This window comes from Callorhinus ursinus, unplaced genomic scaffold, assembly GCF_003265705.2.
Source record: "Callorhinus ursinus isolate GAN/ISIS: 27379988/994484 unplaced genomic scaffold, GSC_fseal_2.0 scaffold10, whole genome shotgun sequence".
In the NCBI taxonomy this organism is placed as follows: Eukaryota; Metazoa; Chordata; class Mammalia; order Carnivora; family Otariidae; genus Callorhinus; species Callorhinus ursinus.
The window spans coordinates 32838482-32858840 of NW_027397072.1; the positions used below are offsets into that span (position 1 = coordinate 32838482).

Consider the following 20359-nt stretch of genomic DNA (forward strand, 5'->3'; position numbering starts at 1 on the left):
AGGGGTGGGAATAACCCTGGGCACCAGTTGCACGGAGCGCAAGTGAGCTGGGGGCAGGGATAAATGACAGGGGTCTAGAACCTGGGTTTGATTACAGGGAAGCCAACGGTACGTTCTTGGATTGAGGCAAGACAGAGCCAGATGATGGAAACCTCAGGCTTTATTGCTCTCAGGGACCACGAGAGATTTTCTCATCTTCTGTTTGCTCCAGTGTGGAAGTTGGTACATTGGCACAGCATTAAAGCAATCTAATAAACAGTTATGGGGCATTTACTATGTGCCGGCTACTTTATTTTTAAATAAATACATAATTCTACAATAAATACATAATTACTTTATGGGAAGTAAAACTGTGTCCCACTTAGAGTGATCAATGTAAAGGAACATATGAAGTGCACGATACTGTAAATGATAGGTGGATATAACAAACATCTTAAAGGTTTTCATATTCTCCATTACAGATGGGCAACCGAGGCTCCAGATCTTCACACAGCAGATTTCTCCAACAGTGGCCCGAGGGTGGGTTGGAGGGTGGAGAGAACAGTGGCAAGGAGGCCAGTTGGTCAACTGTTCAGGAGTGAAGTGATGGGAGTCTTGCCCTGAGCTTGAGCGGAGAGGGCACACGAGAACCCTTGGTTATACTCCTGTTCAGGCAGGGGTTGCACGTGTCTGTTTCTCTCTCTGTACCCTCGGGTTAATCTGCGATGCACATTTAGGGTGCAGATTCCTAGCGTGTGGCAATAGTTCTGTATGGTGAATGTGAGCAGATGCCAAGAGATATTTCATAACCAGATGCTGACATTTCTTGAGTGCTTGGACTGGCTTCATCCCATGCTAAGTCCTTGAATGACCTCTTTCCTTCCTCACAATAACAGAATAAAATATCTGCCATTCTTTCCCCTCTTTTACAGATGAGGGAACAGAGGCTCAGAGAGGTTAAGTGATTTGCCAAAAGTCACACAGCCGGGATTCAAATCCAAGTCTGACTGACTGCAAGGCCGTTAGCCACCACACATATTGCCTTGTCATTGACTGGTACACAATGACTTTTTAGAGCATCTTCTGTTTCTCACGTTTCTCCCTCATTTAACCTAAGTATGGGTTTCTGTAACTTAGCATAGAATTCGATTCATCTCTCTAAGCACCAGAAACAATAGAAGTTCACCAGACCATAAGCCCCATTCCTAACCTCCGTGCGGCATATTTATGTGTCTTCTTCTGTGGTTTATATCATCATTAACATGGTTCTACTTGGCCCTTTAAGAAGCTAATTAATCACTAAATATAGATCACAACTTGTTCTTTTCAACCCTCTGCATGTTTCTTCCCCCCATTGTGTGATGCCATCTGGTGCTATGAGCTCATGCTTTTTTGTGTTCCTTTTCAGGGAGCCAGATATATTGCTCTCTCTACCCAGAAAGCCAGTTGATTTCAAAGTTTGCATGCATGGCTTTGAAAAAATTTGAATCTAATGCCTCCTTGTGGATTTTCACAGTATCACTCTTGAACAGAACACCGCATGGAACTTCTCTGTCTTCACCACCATCCCTGTATATGGGTACACTTGTCGTTTCATCAAAAGGACCTCATTTGTCTTTGGCGAGCTGTCAAGCAACTCCAGGTCTTTTCCTGTGGGATTTTTGTCAAATTTCATTTTGTCACTTTAAAGTGTATGCTGTAGGAAGCCAGACCTTAATAAAATACTTGCTCCTTCTAATCTGTCCGACTTTTTGCTATGGCAGCGGAACGAGTCCTTAAGAACAAGGAACTCACACGGCTAACGGCGCAGGCCTCTGACATTGCTGCTGATCTGTCCTTCACTCCCGCTTTCTCTTCTAATTCTGCCTGGAGCCTCTAATCATCTTCCAAGGGGGTGAAGCGCAGGAGCTGTAGACTGTTTTCTTGCCAACTCCGCTGAGATGCTCCGGGCTCGCCACCGGGCTCCCAGTCTGTGGGATTGTGCAGGACTGCTTGTTACCATCCAGTCCAGACCTTGCCACTCTCCACACTCCTTTCTCTTCTCATTTCAGAGCTCTTGGCAGTTTAAATTTAGCCTGGGAGCCTAGTGGGGAAGGAAAGGTAATTTGGCTCTGTGTGTGCGGCTTACCTCACTCCTGGCACATGCCGGATGCCCCCTGGGGAAGCAAGAGAGAGTTGGCCAGCTGCCTACCTCCTTTCTGCTGTCTTCCTCCTGGGATCATGCCTCTTCCCAGCAAGGGGCAGAGGAGAGGAGCCCTGAGAATGTCCGCAATGATGTGAAAGGGACCATACATTTCCCTAGCACAGAACTTGTTCTGCGGCCAGCCCCTCGGACTCTCAGAGATCAATTTCTCCCCGGTCCACACCCCATTTCCAGCCATAAGCAGCTTCTGTGAGATGTAGGTAGGATGAAGTTACTGAGTCAGCCATAGAGCCAAGCCAGTCTCCAAATAACGTTATTGAAAGGTGTGGATAATGTATAGACAGAAGCCTCGATTACGTATCAGCTTTGTTTCCAGAAGAGTGTATGTTGTTACTAAACTGAAAAAATGTGTTTTTCACTTCACATTGATAGTTTGCTTAATAACTACAGTTCTAACCACCCACAGAATTAAGATGCACTTCTAAAAGATGAGGATTTCTAATTTTCCTGACTGAGTAGTATATAAAATTTGGGTAACAGCTCACGTGTTAAAGCTTGGTTACTACTTTGCACTGTGGCCTTATGCTAGTTGCTTAACGTCTCTGAACTTCTGAGTTTTCTACCTACTTAATGGAGTGAATCATACTTTATTTTTCTTAATCTGGTTCGTAGGGTTGTGGGTGAATATCAAGTAGATTTTGTCAAAAGTTTTTTCTGCATCTATGAGATGAGCTTGTGGTTTCTGTGCTTTATTCTATTGGTGAGGTCTATTATACGAATTGATTTTTGTATGTTGAAGCAATCTGGCATTCATGACATCAATCCCACTTGGTCATGATGTACAATCCTTTTTCTGTGTTGCTGAATTCACTTTGCTAGTGTCTGTTGAGGATTTTTACGTACCTATTCATAAGGAATATTTTGAATTATTCTTTACTTGTGATATTTTGGTTTTTGTATTGGGGTAATACAGGCCTTCTACCATGATTTGGGAATTCTATTTTTTAAGATTTTATGAATGATTGTTAATTCTTTAAATATTTGGTAAAATTTACCAGTGAAGACATATGGTCCTGGACTTTTCTTCATTGGAAGATTTCTTTTTGAAAGATTTTATTTTTAAATAATCTCTATGCCCAATGTGGGCCTCAAACTCACAACCCCTAGATCAAGAGTGGCATGCTTTACTGGCTAAGCCAGCCAGGTGCCCCCGCATTGAAGATTTTTAATAAGTTATTTACTAACTCAATCTCTACCTATTATAGATCTATTCAGATTTTCTAATTTTTCTTGAGCCAGTTATGGTGGTTTGTGGCATTCTACAAATTTGCCATTTCATCTGTATAATCTAATTTGTTGGCATATAATTTTTTCATAGTATTCTCTTAAACTTTTTTTCCCCATAAGATTATTGGTAATGTCCTCTGTTTTATGCCTGATTTTAGTAACTTGAGTCTTCCCTTTCTTTATCATGGTTAGTCTGACTAAAGATTTGTCAATTTTATGTTTATTATTTTTTAAAGGTTTTATTCATTTGAGAGAGAGAGAGAGCATGAGCTGGGGGGAGAGGGAGAAGCAGACTCTCTGCTGAGCTGGGAGCCCAATGTGGGGCTCGATCCCAGGACCCGGAAATCATGACTTGAGCTGAAGGTAGATGCTTAACCATCTGAACCACCCGGGTACCCAAGATTTGTCGATTTTATTAATCTTAGTGCCAATTTTTGGTTTTGCTTATTTTGCTATTCTCCATTTCATTTATTTCTACTGTAATTATATAATCTCTTTTCTTCTGCTTAGGGTTTAGTTTGCTTTTCTTTCTTTAGTTTCTTAAGGTAGACAGTTAATGATTTGACATCTTGCTTTTTAATATAGGCATTTGCAGCCATAAATTTTCCTCTAAGCAGGTTAGTGTCATCCCATAAATTTTGGTATGTTGTGATTTTGTTTTTTGTTTTCATTAAGGTGCTTTGAAATTTCTCTTGTGATTTATTTTTGGACCCATTGGCTGTTTAGGAATGTGTTACTTAATTTCCACAAATTTGTGAATTCTCAAACTTTCTTCTGTTCATTGTAGGATGGTCAGAGAACATACTCTATATGACTTTAATAATTTTAAATTTATTGAGATTTGTGGTCTATCCTGGAGAATGTTCTATGTGCACTCAAAAAGAATGTGTATTTTGCTCTGGTTGGCTGGAGTGTTCTACAGATGTCTATTTTGTCTATTTGTTTTAGAGTGTTGTTCAAGTCTTCTGTTTCCATATTGGTCTTCTGTCTAGTTGTTCTACCAGATTGAAGGTGGGATATTGAAGTCTCCAACTATTATTGTTGAATTATCTATTTCTCCCTTCAGTTTTTGCTTCCTGTATTTTGGGGGCTCTGTTGGTGGGTAGGTGCATCTGTTTACAGTTTCATAAATTCCTAGTGGATTGACCCTTTTATCATTCTAAAATGCCTTTGTCTCTAGTAAAAATTTTTGTCTTGAAGTTTATTTTGTCTGGTGTTAGGATAGCCGTTCCTATCTCTCTTTTGGTGATTGCATGGTGTATCTTTTTCTATACTTTTATTTTCAACCTATTTGTGTCTTTAAATCTAAAGTGTGTCTTTTATGGACATTATATACTTGGATCATGTTGTTTTATTTATAATGCCAATCTCTGTCTTTTGATTGGAATGTTTGATCTGTTTAGATTTAATGTAATTACTCGTAAGGGAGGACTTACATCTGCCATTTTGCTATTTGTTATCTGTATGTTCCTCTATTCTTCCATTACTATTTTCTTTTGTGTTAAATAAATGTTTTCTAGTAATCTTTTAAATTCCCTTTTGTTGGGGCGCCTGGTGGCTCAGTTGGTTAAGTGTGTGCCTTTGGCTCAGGTCATGATCCCAGGAGCCTGGGATCGAGCCCCACATCAGGCTCCCTGCTCAGTGGGGAGCCTGCTTCTCCCTCTCCCTCTGCCATTCACTCTGCTGGTGCTGTCTGGCTCTCTCTAGCTCTCTGTCAAATAAATAAATAAAATCTTAAAAAATATATTAAAAAAATAAATTCCCTTTTGTTTTATTTTCTATTTATATTTTCTGTTATTTTCTTAATGGTTACCCTGTGAATTACAATTAACATCTTAATTTATAACAATCTAGTTTGGGTTAATACCAACTGAATTTCATTTGTATATAAAAGCTTTGCTGGTTTATAGCTCCATTCCCTCTCCTGTCCTTTGCACAGTTGTTATCATACAAATTACATTGTATGGTTCCTCAACATAGTTTTTTTTTTAAAGATTTTATTTATTTATTTAATTGACAGAGAGAGAGAGAGACACAGCAAGAGAGGGAACAAGTGAGGGGAGCAGGAGAGGGAGAAGCAGGCTCCCCACTGAGCAGGGAGCCCGATGCGGGGCTCGATCCCAGGACCCCGGGATCATGACCTGAGCCAAAGGCAGATGCTTAACCGACTGAGCCACCCAGGCGCCCCTCAACACAGATTTATAATTATTGGTTAATGCTTTGTGTCTTTTAAATCAGATAGGAGAAAAAAAAGTTACAAAAAACACAAACAATACATTTATTATACCTCAATTTTTCCTTCATTTCTGAAGGATGACTTTGCTGCATATAGAATTCCTGATTGATTATCTTTCTTTCAGTGCTTTGAATAAATCCTCTCACTCCCTTCTACTTCCATAGTTTCTCATGAGAAATCATCTTCTACGCTTTCGAGGAACCCCTGTATGTGATAAGTTGCTTTTTTTCTTGCTTCTTTCACAGTTCTCTCTTTGGCTTTCAGGAGTTTGATTATGATGTATTTGGGTGTGGCTTGCTGTGAGTTTATCTTATTTGTAGTTCATCAAACTTAGATGTAAGAATGTATGTTTACATCAAATATTTTATATTTATTTCATCAAATATTCTTTTTGCCCCTTTTTTTCTTTTCTCCTTTCTGGGATTCTCATTATACTTACGTTGGTTTGGTGGTGTCGAAAATCTCTGTAGCTCTGTTTATTTTCCTCACTCTTTTTTCCTCATTTTCTTCAGACTGGATCATCTCAACTGACCTATCTTCAAGTTTGCTGATTATTTCTTCTGCCCCTCTAGTGGATTTTTCATTTCAGCTATTATTCTTTCCAGGTTCAGAGTTTCTATTTGTTTTTTTTTCTTTGTATACTTTCTATCACTTTACTAATATTCTCTCTTTGATGAGACATCATTCTCATGCTTACCTGTAGTTCTTTGGATATGATTTCCTTTAGTTCTCTGAACATATTTTAAGCAGCTGATTTATTGTCTTTGTCAAGATAAGTCCAACATCTGGGTTTCCTCAGTGATAATTTCTACTGGCTGGCTTTTTTCCTCCCGCATGGGCCATATGTTCTTGTTTCTTTGTATGTTTTGTACTTTTCTATCAAAAACTGAGTATTTAAAATAATATTATGTAGCAACTCTGGAAATCAGATTCTTCCTCCTCCCCAGGGTTTGTTATTGTTTTGTGTTGCTGCCATTGGTTTTTTAGTGTCTTTCTTTAACTAATTCTATAAAGTCTGTATTCTTTGTCATATGTGGCCCCTGAAGTCTCTGCTTGACTAGCTTTGTGTGAAGCTAATGGACAGAAATGTCCTTAGCTGCCTGGAACTTATAAGTCCCAGTCTTTGCTAATGGGCTCTGTGTGTTTGTTGGACATGTCTTTAACTCTGCCTTAGCCTTCACTCCCTGCTTACATGGAGCCTCAGGTCAGCCTGAAGATGAATATCAAGTGGAATGACAGTTTTGAAAAATACAAATGCAAGCTATTAATACATTTGCAGCATGTTATCTGCTATTATTCTCACAGAACAGATTGCTTGTTCTTTGTAAGCACAGGCATTTTCTGTCTTATAAACACCTAACTCCTATGCCTTAGACCACATAACCACTGCCACGCATAGGATTCAGGCTGAATCATGGGACTCAGGAGATTTCAGGGGGAAAATAAGCCCATATTTATTTATGCAATAAAAGCATGGGTTGGGAGGGAGGGTAGGAGAAGGTACCAGATAAAGCAATGGGTACACTTGTCCATTTCAAAATATTGCACATAGGCCTGGGCATGCAACCAGAAAAGGTAGAGAGAATTTTTTTCTTTCTCCTCTCTACTTTTATTTTTATTTTTCCCCCTCTCCACCTATAATATTATTCTTTCTCTTGGGGCCCAGAATTTAGGTCAGCAAAATTCGTATTAAGGAAATACATCAGCTGCTCTGGGGTTAAATAGGCTCTTGAGGTTTGTCTGGTAACTGAATCACCACCTAAACCACCAACCAGAAGGTTGTCCTAATGGAATGATGTCTTCTGGTTTCCAAATAATATACTTCCTGATGAACTTTTTGATGCAACCTGTCTGAGAGCTTGAGATTGGATTGAGTTCAGACACATGTAATTTGTCTGGGTTAACTTAAAATTTTAAATCGATTTCCCCCAACCATCTCTATACTTTAAGGCCATTTCTCCTTGTGGAGTTTTGTGTTTAGTTAATACAAACTTAGTGTTGAAGAACAATTAGGAGAGTTTAGATCCTTATCAATTTTAACACATTCAAAAGTGAAACATGATTTAAAAAATTATGTCATGTTTTAGGTGTTTCCTGCTCTGATTTGTCTGTATTACTGAGGGTCATCAAGAGATTCCTATCCCGGGACACCTGGGTGGCTCAGTTGGTTAAGAGATTCCTATCCCTTCCCCCATTCAACCCAGTTTAGGATACATTACTCTGCCGTAGGTCTCCAGAATTGTATTACAAATGCCCAGACTAGTAAATCGCATTTCTTATTTCCTTCAAGGTATTGCACAGAGATGCACGGCTATCAAGTACCACTTTTCTCAGCCAATCCGCTTACGAAACATTCCTTTCAATTTAACCAAGACAATTCAGCAAGATGAATGGCACCTGCTTCGTGAGTATTTCTGGGAAGGGGTCAGAGAGGAAATGGTGTCTTTCTGAACAAAGAGTATTCCCACCAGCCCTCTCAGGTTTGAACCAAGAGATGTTGTGCTGAGCTTTTGTGGGCCTGTGGGCCCAGTCCAACTTGGTCAGAGACTCTGAGAGTCATTTCACTATGCTGCGGTCAAACTTGTTTACAGATGGAATGTGTGAATATCAGTCCTGAGGCTTTGTGAGACTGGGCAGTGTGTGTTTCTGCCCTGGTGGCATCTGTACGCAAATGGCCTCCTGCATCTTTTCTTTACCAAGTCATCGGGTGCAAGGACCTGCTCTGCCACTTATCTTAGTAAACCAAGGAGATTATACTTTAGGTACTCTGTTTTGTTTTGTTTATACAATATTCATTTTAGCCACCATGTCTATCTCAGGCCTTGATATTTCTGCTAAAATGTCTTTATGAGTGTGTATGTTGTAATTTTCTCAGAGGATGTCTGTCATTAGAGGATATCTCGATGATGGGAACTGCTCTTTTTCACTGTCAGGAAAATGTGAAAATCTAGAAAGGATCATGCAGTGTGACACTAAAGAGGGCCAATATTTACCTGAAAATTGTTGATTCATGCTGCCTGGTGATAGATGACTCAGGAAAGCAAAAAACTAGACCCTAGTCAGAGGTCGACGTTGTCATTTTCCAATGAAATAAGCAGCAAGGACTTTGGGGATCTTGTTTGGTGACCAAAGCCGCTGCAGAAAACCAAGCAGAATCTCATTTTGTGAGGAAGTCTCTGCAGATCAAAAGACTGTTTTGAATCTCAAACATATACATGAAAGCTCTTATGATACTGCTTTAGCAGTGGTCTCATGCTATACATATTAGGATTGGCAAATTTAGGACTTGGAAAGTCATTGCCTGAAATGTGGTTTATTTCTTAATGGTATGACTTCCTGAAAATTCTTTCTTGTTGGCTGATCTTAACAAGCATTTCTCAGCAGATCTGAGTTAGTTTTGTGTAAGTGTTCTTACGTCTGAACTCTTCAGGAGCATCTTTGGAGTTCTTTGTCTTAATCAACAGTCCAGAAAGCCCCGTAGTCACTGGTTTTAAGTCTGGTGAGAAAAGATCAATATAGGAGCCTGAGAAAGAACCTTGCCTCTTTACTGGAGGAGTTTGTGGCTTGCTGTTGCCCAGCAAGACAGTATTTGAGCGTTCTCTTTATCTTTTTTGAGGTTCTTACAGAAAGACATTTTCAGTATTTGCATGCATATGCTCTTTCTAAGAAAGTCACATTTGGGGATCTGTACCAGGTTTACCAGATAAGCTTAACATGTCTGGTACTAGTGCAAATCCCATCTAGATTATATCTGAACCTAGTGCCTTTTCATGGTCATAGACAATAGAATTACTACTTACACCACAGGGAATTTAGGAAGTTGAGACAACAATGGCTGACCTATTTTGACGTTTCCTCTGCTCAGATGTGGATGTCGCAAAATGACTTATCCTCTTAACATTAAACTCAGCCCCTTTAAATGATCACAGCCCCTGGCCCTTGGCCTGAGGTGCCTCCTCTTCTAGGCAGCGATGCTCTGCTTTCATTTAGATGCTCTGAGCTGGAAATGAGAAGCCCCTTTAAAAGAAAGGAATGGTCCATGTGGGCCCAGAGCTGTTGACTGGCCTCTGGGGCAGCTAAGCTATGCTTGGGATCTACTATTTTAAGAAGTGTCATAGACATTTAGCTAACAATTTTTAAAATTCGATTTGTTAAAAAAAAAAAAAGGGAAGGAAGGAAATAGAAAAACAGAAGAAATTAAATAGCAGAGGGTGGGCAATCAGAGTGCTGCTTTAGGGTAGCAATCAGAGTGAAAATATGTCTGGGTCCCTGTCGTTGGTCCATGTCTTGGTTTTGCCTCAGAGCTGGGGGAGGGGCTGGGCTTCTGGCCTAAAGATCATGATTGTGTCTTTGTGACAAAGACAAATAAGATAACTGGCACCTATGGCGATCGGGTAAAACCATATTTCACTGCAGCATACCTTGTAGGCCCTTTCTCCGAAGCCAGATTAAGTGTAGCCACTTGCAGCGGTGGTAGGTGGCATTCCCGTTGCTCTTTTGAGGAAAGAGAAGATATTTCACTCTCTGTTTCCTAAGTAACTTGCTATCCATGACCCAAGTTGATCTGGGCACCGTTCTCTGCTCTGCTCTGCTCTCTGCGTGGTCCTGACTTCTCCGCGCACGCAGAGAAGGTAGACTCTGACCCCATCTGTCCTCTGGTGGGAGACCTGGGAGAGACTTCCCTAGACCACCCCAAGCCTGCAGACCCCTGGCCTGCTTGTGCCACTGACTAGTGTTTACCGTGTACACCAAGCTCTTCATTCTCTAGTTTTCAGTAACTCTGCTGTTTCTCCTTCCCATGCCGAATGTCTGTGTTTCGAGAGTAGACCTGAGAAGAATCACCGCCGGGTTCCTGGGCATGGCGGTGGCTGTCCTGCTCTGTGGCTGCATCGTGGCCACGGTCAGTTTCTTCTGGGAGGAAAGCTTGACCCAACACGTGGCCGGACTCCTTTTCCTCATGACAGGTACGCTGAACACCTAAGACCCCTCAGACCCCCCTCCGGGCAGAAGGGAAGGCTGCTCTGCATGCAGCCTGCTTCGCTCTGCTCATTTTGCTTTCACTTGTGAGAAAAGCAGCCAGGGGCCATTTGGCTTTGGTGGGTGATACAGAATTTAAAGAGAACAGCAGTGTTCCTAATACGGGCCTGGTTTCTCCACTCTGGCCCTAGCCTTGGCCTGGACTCTTGGCAAGCTCTGGCCATTGTTTATCAGGAGCTCGCCATGAGAGAGAGAGAGAGAGAGAGAGAGAGAGAGAGAGAGAGAGAGAGATCAGCACAACCACCCCCTGGGCTGGAAGTCAACTCAAAGTACTTCTCTTAGTGATGGTGTCTTTGGGGTCATTTTTACACACAAAACATTCATTCATTTCACTCCACAGATAGATTTTGAGGACTCACTATGTACCAGGCACTACTTTAAGTACTAGAGACACAATGAGTAAGGCAGACAAAAATCCTTCTCCATTTTCATCGTGGGGAGATAAGAACTTGTGATAGTAATAAAAGCTTTGAGGAAAACAAACAAGGTGGATTAGGGGGCTCGGGGAACACCTTGCTGAGGTGGCAATTTCCCTGCCAAATCGGGAAAAGCAGCCAGCCCTTGGGAGTGTGCTGTGGGGTGAGCCAAGCCCTACGGGCAGGGATGGGTTGGTGTATTTTGAGCCACAGAAAGAAGACCAGTGTGGCTGGAGGGCAGGGAGATGCACAGTGGCTTGGATTTCAATCTAAGGGTAATGGAAGCCACTGGTGTTTTAAAAAGATTTTATTTATTTATTTGGGAGAGAGCGAATGAGCGGTGGGGGAGAGGCAGAGGGACAAGCTGACTCCCTGCTAAGCACGGAGCTGGGCTTGACGTGGGGCTTGATCTCAGGATCTTGAGATCATGACCTGAGCCAAAGTCAGACATTTAACCCACTGAGCCGCCCAGGCGCCCCAACCACCTAGAGGTTTTAAGCAGAAGAGAGACTTGACCTTAAAGCAGGGGATTGGAAAGGGGGTGGTGTGTGGAGACATGACTGTGGTCTTTTTGATTAGCAAGTGAAGGAGTCAGGAGCTGAGCTGACAGCTAACACTGAAGGTGCCTACAGGGAAGAAATCTTTTTTCCTTCTGCTCCTTCACCAAAAAAATTAATGTACTGGTGATTAGCGAATGTCAAATGAACAGTTTCACAAGCATACTCAGTATCAGAGCTAATATCACTTTGGATACATAGCCATTTTGAACAAGCCTATTTCTGCTGCTTTGGAGTTCCGTTTTTCAAGTGCCCATGACTGGGTTTACTAGCACTTCTCACTTAATGGCCCCTCACTCACATGCACGTTAACTGGAGGCGGCAAGACCTGACATCATTGGCTGACACCATTTTCTGTCTGCCTGTCTTTCAGGGTTGACAGGTAGGTGGCGCTTTGCTTTCTGGTCAGCCAATCTGAGGCCTGAGTAACCCAAGTCACAGGCAGAGACCCTTCCTTCTAACTGCCATGGGACCCTTTCTCGCCCTGTGAGTAACATGGGTCATCGTTGTAAGCACCCTGACAGAGCATTCAGAAATCACACGGCCCCCGAAGAGTCTCAGCAGAAAACCAACGTAAGCTCTTCACATTTTGGTGACTACGCTAGGACTGTAGCACAAGGAGGCTAAAATTCTGGTTCCTGAGGTTTTGGAGGAGGATTCGAACCCTCGAGCCTAGCCATTGGGTGCCTCATTTAAAACCCAAAAGACAGAACGAGTAGGTCAGGGTAGCAAAGAAGCAGAGAGGCCTGTTTCTGCCCAGAAGTTTCCTTTAAGCCGCGGCTGGGGCATCACAGTCATTAGAAATCTTGTCCATTTTCTTCCTGCCCCCTACTAGCTGAGCCCCCATTTTCCTGACTCGTGTCCTGGTGTTTATCAGAGAACTGCAGATTCACTGACCCCCAACCCTGGAAAGGCCTACATCACGTCCCCTTGTCAGGAAAATGAGGGGGGCTATAGACAAGAAAGCCTTAGGGATGGTTTTAAAACATACTTTAATATGGGTAATGCATAAATAATTTAGGATGCTCTTAGATATAAAACAATTATTAGCGGTAAAATAAATCACTGGCCATAAAAGCCAGGGCTAGCGAGAGTTCCTGAGAAGGTCACGGGCCAGTCTGGTTTTAGATGAGAGGAGAGCGGTTTTGGAGTCCTGGGTGGGCACAGAGGAGACCTGCTTGCTCTTGCAGGGAGTGGATATGCTGTGTTGTGCTCATCTGTTCCCTTTCTGTTGGGTTTAGAGAGGTTTGTTTTATTTTTTGCTGTTTTAAATACTGCCTTTACCTTTCCTTTGTAAACACCGGGTAACTACAAGAATCCATTGCCTGAGATAAATTAGCTGGAGGATGTTCACGTGTGGTAGCCGCAGAGGAGAGCAACGAAGGTTTAAAAGAATTGATTTTAATTAAGCAGAAGTGTCTTCAGCAGCCCTTGTCAGCATCTCTCCCACAGATTTCTGATGCTAAACTTAGCCGCTTCTAATGCGCTGGCATCTTCATTCTCCGCCTGAACTTATTAGCCAAACCTTCAATGCAGAGCATCAGTGATGTGACAGTTTGAGATGTTAAAATGGAAACTTTGAAGCAGTCTTCCTCCTTCTGCCTTATTGCTTGCAGACAGCTCTTGATTACCCACAAGTGGACCGGCAGTGCTGGTGCTCGCCCCTTCCTCTCCCGTGGGGCCTCTCAAAGGAACCAGGCTGCCCAGCAAAGCTCAGGGATGGTCAACACCCACGGTCAGCTATCCCTTCCTTTGCTTCAATGCATTAAAAAAACAAACAAAAAACCCAAAATGAACAAAAACACAAGAAAACCACTATAGCAGATATATGGAATTATCTAGGTTATCCATTGATTATGACCTAAACCCACAGTTACTGAGTGCCTGAGTTGAAACACTGGGAGCCAGGTGTGTTTTGGAATTCAGGATTTTTAAGTTTCATTTTAGAAAGGTAAATATGGTGCATAGATCTTATATTATCTAACACCCTCAGCAGGGTCTGAAATCAAATCCATTAACATTTCTGCAGCAAAACATATGAATATTCACACGAAGCAGGATCAATAAGGACTATAAATAGCCTCATGTCACGTCAGGTCAGGCTTTGCATTAAATAAGATTGCTGCGATCTTTCAGGGAAAGATGGGATGTTTTTTGGATTTAATAATTTCAGATTGTGGATCTTCTATTTTATTTTTTAAAGTTTTGTCTGTTTCTTGCCTATTCATTTAGGGAAAACAACTTAGGAATGGCTTTTCGAGCAATCTGTGTGAAAGTAGCATGAGGCATTTTTGCTGGAAGAGCAAAGAGACCAGGATGATGGGCAGGCCATCTTTTGAAGGAGTGAAAAAAAAAATCAATGTTTATGCCTTTGGGTGTTGCAGTTGCGTTATTTATCAAGCAGGCTAACCAGGGTGAAGCAGCTCCCACTCCTTTCACACTGTTAAGCACATCAAAGGATGATGGTCAGAAGAGGGGGCCTAGTTACCCTAATTACAGCTCGCCAGTTGGCCACGGGCACCTCGAGGAGTTCAGGGAAGGAAATTGGGTTGATGATCTGGGATGGCTGCATAAATTTACTTCCATCCTGATCCGAAAAGATAGATCCCTTCCAACCCTATAATTCTGCAATATCCTTGTATCTTCTAATTCTGAATATTAGAATTCAAAACCAGTAACTCTTCACTCTTTTGAAGATGTTAACCAGCAATAACCATGACCCAGCCTGGGATTCAAGCTGGGCTGAAGAGTATCAGTGCTGGCCGCAGGGGCTCCTGGCTGGTCAGGGAGTGAGCAGAAGGGAAGGAGAGTCTAGGAGAAGAATGGAGGAGAGGCAACTTCTCTCCTTGTGGATCTTCAGGAAGGATAGTTAGATGTTGAACTTTTTGAGTGTAGGGGTGATACCTTATTTATCTTTTCATACCCCTGCCCCATACCTTGCATTAACTGGATTGCTACTGACAAATGTGCTGTGTTATCTGCCAATAACTTGCTCCCTGGGTAAGTCCTACATGGGGTATTTTGGGATGACTGGATCCTTAGGTTGGTAGAACTCAATGTGTTGTAGAACTCAAGTTTTGTTTGGCAGGTTTGTTGACTCCATGTGCTCAGCACTGTTAGGATCCATGTGGAACTTTAGTCTAGGGGGTGTCTACTACCTTGCCCTGAGATGCATTCGGTGAAATGGAATGGAAAGAACACCTGGGGTTCCTGATCACAGCGACGTCAAACCAATCACAGCTGTGACCAATGAGGACTGATTAAACCACCTCTAAGATGATCAGAACCCGGGGTGGGACGTAGTAGATGCTTGATAACTAATTGCTGAATAACTGATTAAATAACATTTAAAATAGTAAAATCTTGCTAAGACCTAGAAAAGAAATAGAAATATACTTCATACATTGCACACAAATACGATGTTATGGGCTGAGTTGTGTCCCTCCCCAAATTTCTGTGCTTGAAGTTCTAAACCCCAGTACTTTATAATGTGACTATCTTCGGAGACAGAGTCTTTAAAGAGGTGATTAAGGTACAATGAGGTCATTAGGGTGGGCCCTAATCTTATAATATGACCAGTGTCCTTACAAGAAGAGGACATTTGGACACAGTTATGGAGGGATGGCACTGTGAAGAGACAAGTAGAAAACCGCCATTTACAAGCCAAGAAGAGAGGACTCAGAAGAAGCCAGCCCTGCCAGTAGCTTGATCTCAGACTTCTAGCCTCCATAACCGTGAGAAAATATCAGTTGTTTCAGCCACCTAAGGTTCTGGTGCTTTGTGATGGCAGCCTGAGCAAACACATGAGCACTGCGAGATGTGCATATGGAGCTAAAATAGAATTCTGCAGTATCAACAATGACCTAAGACTAATAATCCAGCTACAGCAAAGATGTTTTCCTTATTTTAAACCACACTTGGTGTCTTTGAAGTGAGGATTTTTTTTTTTTTCCTTTTTAAAATATCTTGAGTGGGTTAGGCCTCTTTTACAAAATCTTGTTGAGCAAGTTGGAAACAATGCTTTCTCTCCTCTCAGTACGTTTCCTGGTAATAATCAGAAACAGGCCTGACCATCCCACAGATAATAGCTGTGGCAGCTCTGTGCGCAAACTCTGAGACATGTGAGGGTCTAACAGAGAGGAACTCTTGCATATTATGCTTTTGTGTTACTTCTTGCTTTCCTCTTTCTCAGAAGAACTTCAAAAGTGTCTTGGAAGAATTAAAAATGTCACCAAAGGGCACCCCCACGAGGGCATCTGTGGGAAGGGTGGAGGGTGGATGGGGGCGTGTTTGTGGGCTCATAATACCCCTGCCAACCTGAAGCAGAGTGAGTAAAGGCAACAGACGATAAGGCAGGTTTTTGTCAAGGTTTGGCAAGTGCCCTCTTCCAAAAAGAACCTAAAGGCACAGAGATACATATATATCACCATAAAATAAATAGAAATGAGTGATACAAATAAGACAAAGGAGCAATGAGGTTTGGGAAGCAAGACGGATCTAAGGGTGAGGTCAGTAGCGAAAAGCATGACATGAAGTGCCCAACTTTTGCTCATGGTGGGCCACTGATTAGCTTTCGGGAGTTTGAGCAACTCCATCAGAGGCAGAACTTTCTATCAGGCATCGTGCACAGTGACCCTGAGGTCCACAGACAAAGGCACAATCATTCATGACACCTAGGGCAGAGAAAATCATCCTTCTGGTTAAGTCCTCAGGTTAGCTTATTTCTGACAATCCTTTTCTATTCCGTGTGAACTGGTGGTGCTCTGCTGAAATTCATTTCGCCAAAAGCAACTTGACGGAGTTGGCAGGGGAGAGGTGCTAACAAAATCAACGTTTGGTATAAAATCAAAGGGAGCATGTATAGTATATACATGGCTTTCTTCTTCTTTTTGGGGGAGGGGTGGGATGGGGGAGTGTTCTTGCTCCATGCCTTATTTTGGAATAACAGAATCACAGGAATTTGACATATAAGGGTTTCAGTAACCAAGTCCCCCATTTTTTTTTCCCTAGATGAAGAAACTAAGACTCAGAGAGGTTAGGTAATTTCAAGGTCGCACAGTGATTAGCAGTAGATCTGGGGATCAGAATACACATTTCCTGCATCTCAGCTCAATGCATTTGGACATCAAAGGATGCTTAAAAGTCTTAGTTTGAACTCAAGTTATCAGAGGTCATTAAAACTACATTACTCGTAAAAAGCCTTGCTTTTAGGCATTCAGCTCTGTGCAGACAGTTGAATGCAGAACAGAGTTGTTTTTCCTGTGATCGGGTCATTGTTCTATTATTATATTTTACCTGCTGATACTCCAGAGATCAATTTTTTTCTAACTGCCTTATTGTTCTATTACCAGCATTCCTTAGAAGGCCCTTGTTATATATAAACATTGTCTTTGTTGTGGTGCCAGTGAAAACATTCATGTAAATGTAGGATCATTTGCTCTTCACAGGTTTGAAAAAAAGCAGAGGAGTATTATTTTTTGACGAGTCCATTCCTTTATGAAAGAGTTATTTCCATCATGATCTTTGGAAAACTCAAAGTGATATGTTTGCCATAATAATCTGGAGCAGGAATTCAGAAGATAAGATTTTATCCTTTTTGGAAAAACAGAATCACTTTAGATTTTTAAAAAAACAGAATTAGACAAAGGGTAGGAAATATCAGATTATCGCAGATCGTGTCCTTTTAATTTGAAACATTTCTTTTTGAAATGCACATTTGGAAAAGGGTTCAGGCAATGTGCCCTTAGGCGATTTGAGTGCAGGCAGAATTCTGGCACTTAAAAATGGCACTGAGGTCATCTTTATTTCCTCCCAATTGCTGCCTGCTCTGAATTTGGTTTTCTGCTAGTGTTTCTGATCCCTAGAGCTCTATTAAAAGATCAGGGGAAATCTGTTACTTCTGGTCCTCTCTTTTTATTCCCCAAATCTGTGTCTCTGTTACCTATGGAGGTGTTCAATATATCCCCAAAGCAATTTTCCGGCCAATAGATGCAACCTCCATTGTATGTGGGATAAACCGAAGTATGAAGAAGAGATGCAGAGGATTTGGAACAAACTGGACATTCCAATACTTCATTGGGTGTGCATTTCTGTTTTCATTACCCATCTCCTGCAACAGCCTCTTTCTGATCCCCTGCCCATCCCAAAGGAGCATCCTTAGGGGTCCATTGTGGTGGAACAGAAACATCTGTATCCTTGGAGCATCACTTAAGTACTAAAAATACTGTGTTTGGGAAATTTTTTTCAGTCCTGGTTTTAGTGTTCTGGAAGGACAATTAATTATACATATATGTGTTGGTACAAAAAAGGAAAATTGGGGGTCTGTCCACTTTCTTTATGTCACCCAAATTGTCTCCTATATTCTGAATGATTGAAGTATGTGATCTCCTTACTCAGCTATTTTATGTCAATTCCAACATCCTGGATTTAATTTGTATCATTTAAAAGCTTTTATTCAGGGCTCCTGGGTGGCTTAGTTGGTTAAGCGTCTGCCTTAGGCTCAGGTCATGATCTCGGGGTCCTGGGATTGAGCCCCATGTCGGGCTCCCTGCTCAGTGGGGAGTTTGCTTTTTCCACTGTTTGTGCTCTGTCTCTCTCAAATAAATAAATAAATAATAAAAATTTTTTTAAAAAGCTTTTATTCATTCATTGAAAAAACCCACAATGATTTGTTGAGGCCCTAGTATGTGCCATGCTCTGTACCTTAAAACATAATTTAGCCCATGAAAAATTCATTTAAAGTATTGTTTACAGGGAACATGATGAATACTAACGATAATGGTAGCTGAAAAGGAAAACAGACATTGGATGATGCTTGCAACTATATAAAAATGTGTCAAATCGGGTATAGAACAAGGGGAAATGAAGACTGTTTTGTATTAGGTGTGAGTGATTCTAGATCTTTTCCTTAAAAACAGAATTTTTATTTCGTTGTTTTAAGAACAAAAACCAAAAATAAATTCAAATATGCATACCATCCCAGCAAGATAATCCTGAATAATTCAAGTTATCAGAGTCTTCTCCCGTGTTCTTTAACTCTCCAATACCTACTGTACAGTCTGGCGCATAAAGTTTGCGCCAACGTTTGTTGAACGGATTCAAGTTAATTCCAGTGCAAGAATTATAGATCCTTTACTAATTTGGAGTGACCCCCTCATCAGTTGACCTGATTTTCACAAAGTCCTGTCTGGCCTGTGCCTTGTAGCAGGCAACACTGTAACCAATCATTCTGTTCCCTTTGCTTTATTTGTAGGGATATTTTGCACCATTTCCCTCTGCACGTATGCTGCCAGTATCGCCTATGATTTGAACCGGCTCCCGAAGCTAATTTATAGCCTGCCTGATGATGTGGAACATGGCTACAGCTGGTCCATCTTTTGCGCCTGGTGCAGTTTAGGCTTTATTGTGGCAGCTGGAGGTCTCTGCATCGCTTATCCATTTATTAGCCGGACCAAGATTGCACATCTAAAGTCTGGCAGGGACTCCACGGTATGACTGTCCAGACTCAAGTTCACTGCTTGGTGGCCTGTCCACGGTGCGGACGGCTCCTGAGAGGAACAGAGTGGAATTCAAGTCGGGATCCCAAGCACAAAACGGTCTTTTACATTCCAACCTGTTGCTTGCCAGCCCTTTCTGGATGACTGATAGAAAAATCATGCAAGACCTCCATACCTTTCTATGGACAAGACTATTGGGAATTCAAGTGCTTTAATGACTATTTATGCTTTGACTGTGAGACATTGGGAGCAGTGCCATGGAACATTCCTAGGTTTAGGAAAAAGAGGAAATTGCAATGGAAAAAATTTGTATGATTGCCATTTATTTCAGAGAGTTTGTATATAACAATTACCTGAGATTCATTTCTATTTGCAAAAGGATTCATAACAAAGCGAGTATAATTTTGTCATCGTACCATGCTTGTTCAATTTTCAATGCGGTATCTTTGGAACTTGTCCTAAGGGTGTGTTGTGTCAGCACCAGATATCTGTGCATTATTTGTGGATGTTCCTTGTCAACAGGAAGATTTCCTCTTCTGTTGCCTTATTTATTTATTTATTTTCAACTAAAGTCTCTTCACTGTCTTCGTATTGGAATCCGAATCCTAAGGAAAACAGACCAACCGTGTAAGAGCTAATCCGTGACACTATGCAGTATTGTTCTATGTCTTACCTGTTGTGTAACCTCTGTCTCTTTCTGTTAACTGGATTTCTGCATTAAACGACTGCCCTCTTGTTAACTTGGGTGTGTCTTCTTTCAGGGGTGGCAATGGGTCTCCTTAGCCTTGTGGACAGAGGGAAACTCTACTGTTTCCGTAAGACTCTTGTTAAGCCTTACTAATTGCTTCATTTCAATTAGGTTGATGATTAACCTGCTGTTGACAAAAGATGTCATTTTCAGACTTCTTTGGAAAACTTACCTTGGTATTTTTTCTTCTCTCTCTTCCTTTACCGTCTGCTTGGTAGTAGGCTAGTGCTAAGGATACATGGTCTCTCCTTTGTCCCTGGATCTCCTGGGCCAGGGGGTTTCAATTTTGGCTGCACATTAAGAATCACCTGGTGAATTCCTCAACCACACCTAAACTGGGCCCCTCCTCAGGCCAGTGGACTCCGAATGTCTGCAGCTGGGCCCAGGCTTGAGCGTTTTTGAAACAACATCCCAGAAAGTCCTGCTGTGCAGCAGGGATTGAGAGCCACGGTTCCGGGCC

The 20359-nt window shown here is 41.8% G+C and overlaps 1 protein-coding gene across 1 annotated transcript in view; it reads left to right on the forward strand.

Moving 5' to 3' along the window:
* Positions 1–19891, forward strand: part of TMEM178A (transmembrane protein 178A) — a 47662-nt gene extending 27771 nt beyond the window's left edge. The window contains exons 2-4 of the mRNA XM_025867608.2: positions 7936–8049; positions 10472–10609; positions 18908–19891. Of these exons, the coding sequence (XP_025723393.1) occupies positions 7936–8049; positions 10472–10609; positions 18908–19149 (494 nt within the window). The 3' untranslated portion in view covers positions 19150–19891. The remainder of the gene's footprint in view (positions 1–7935; positions 8050–10471; positions 10610–18907) is intronic.
* The last annotated feature ends 468 nt before the right edge of the window (positions 19892–20359 follow it).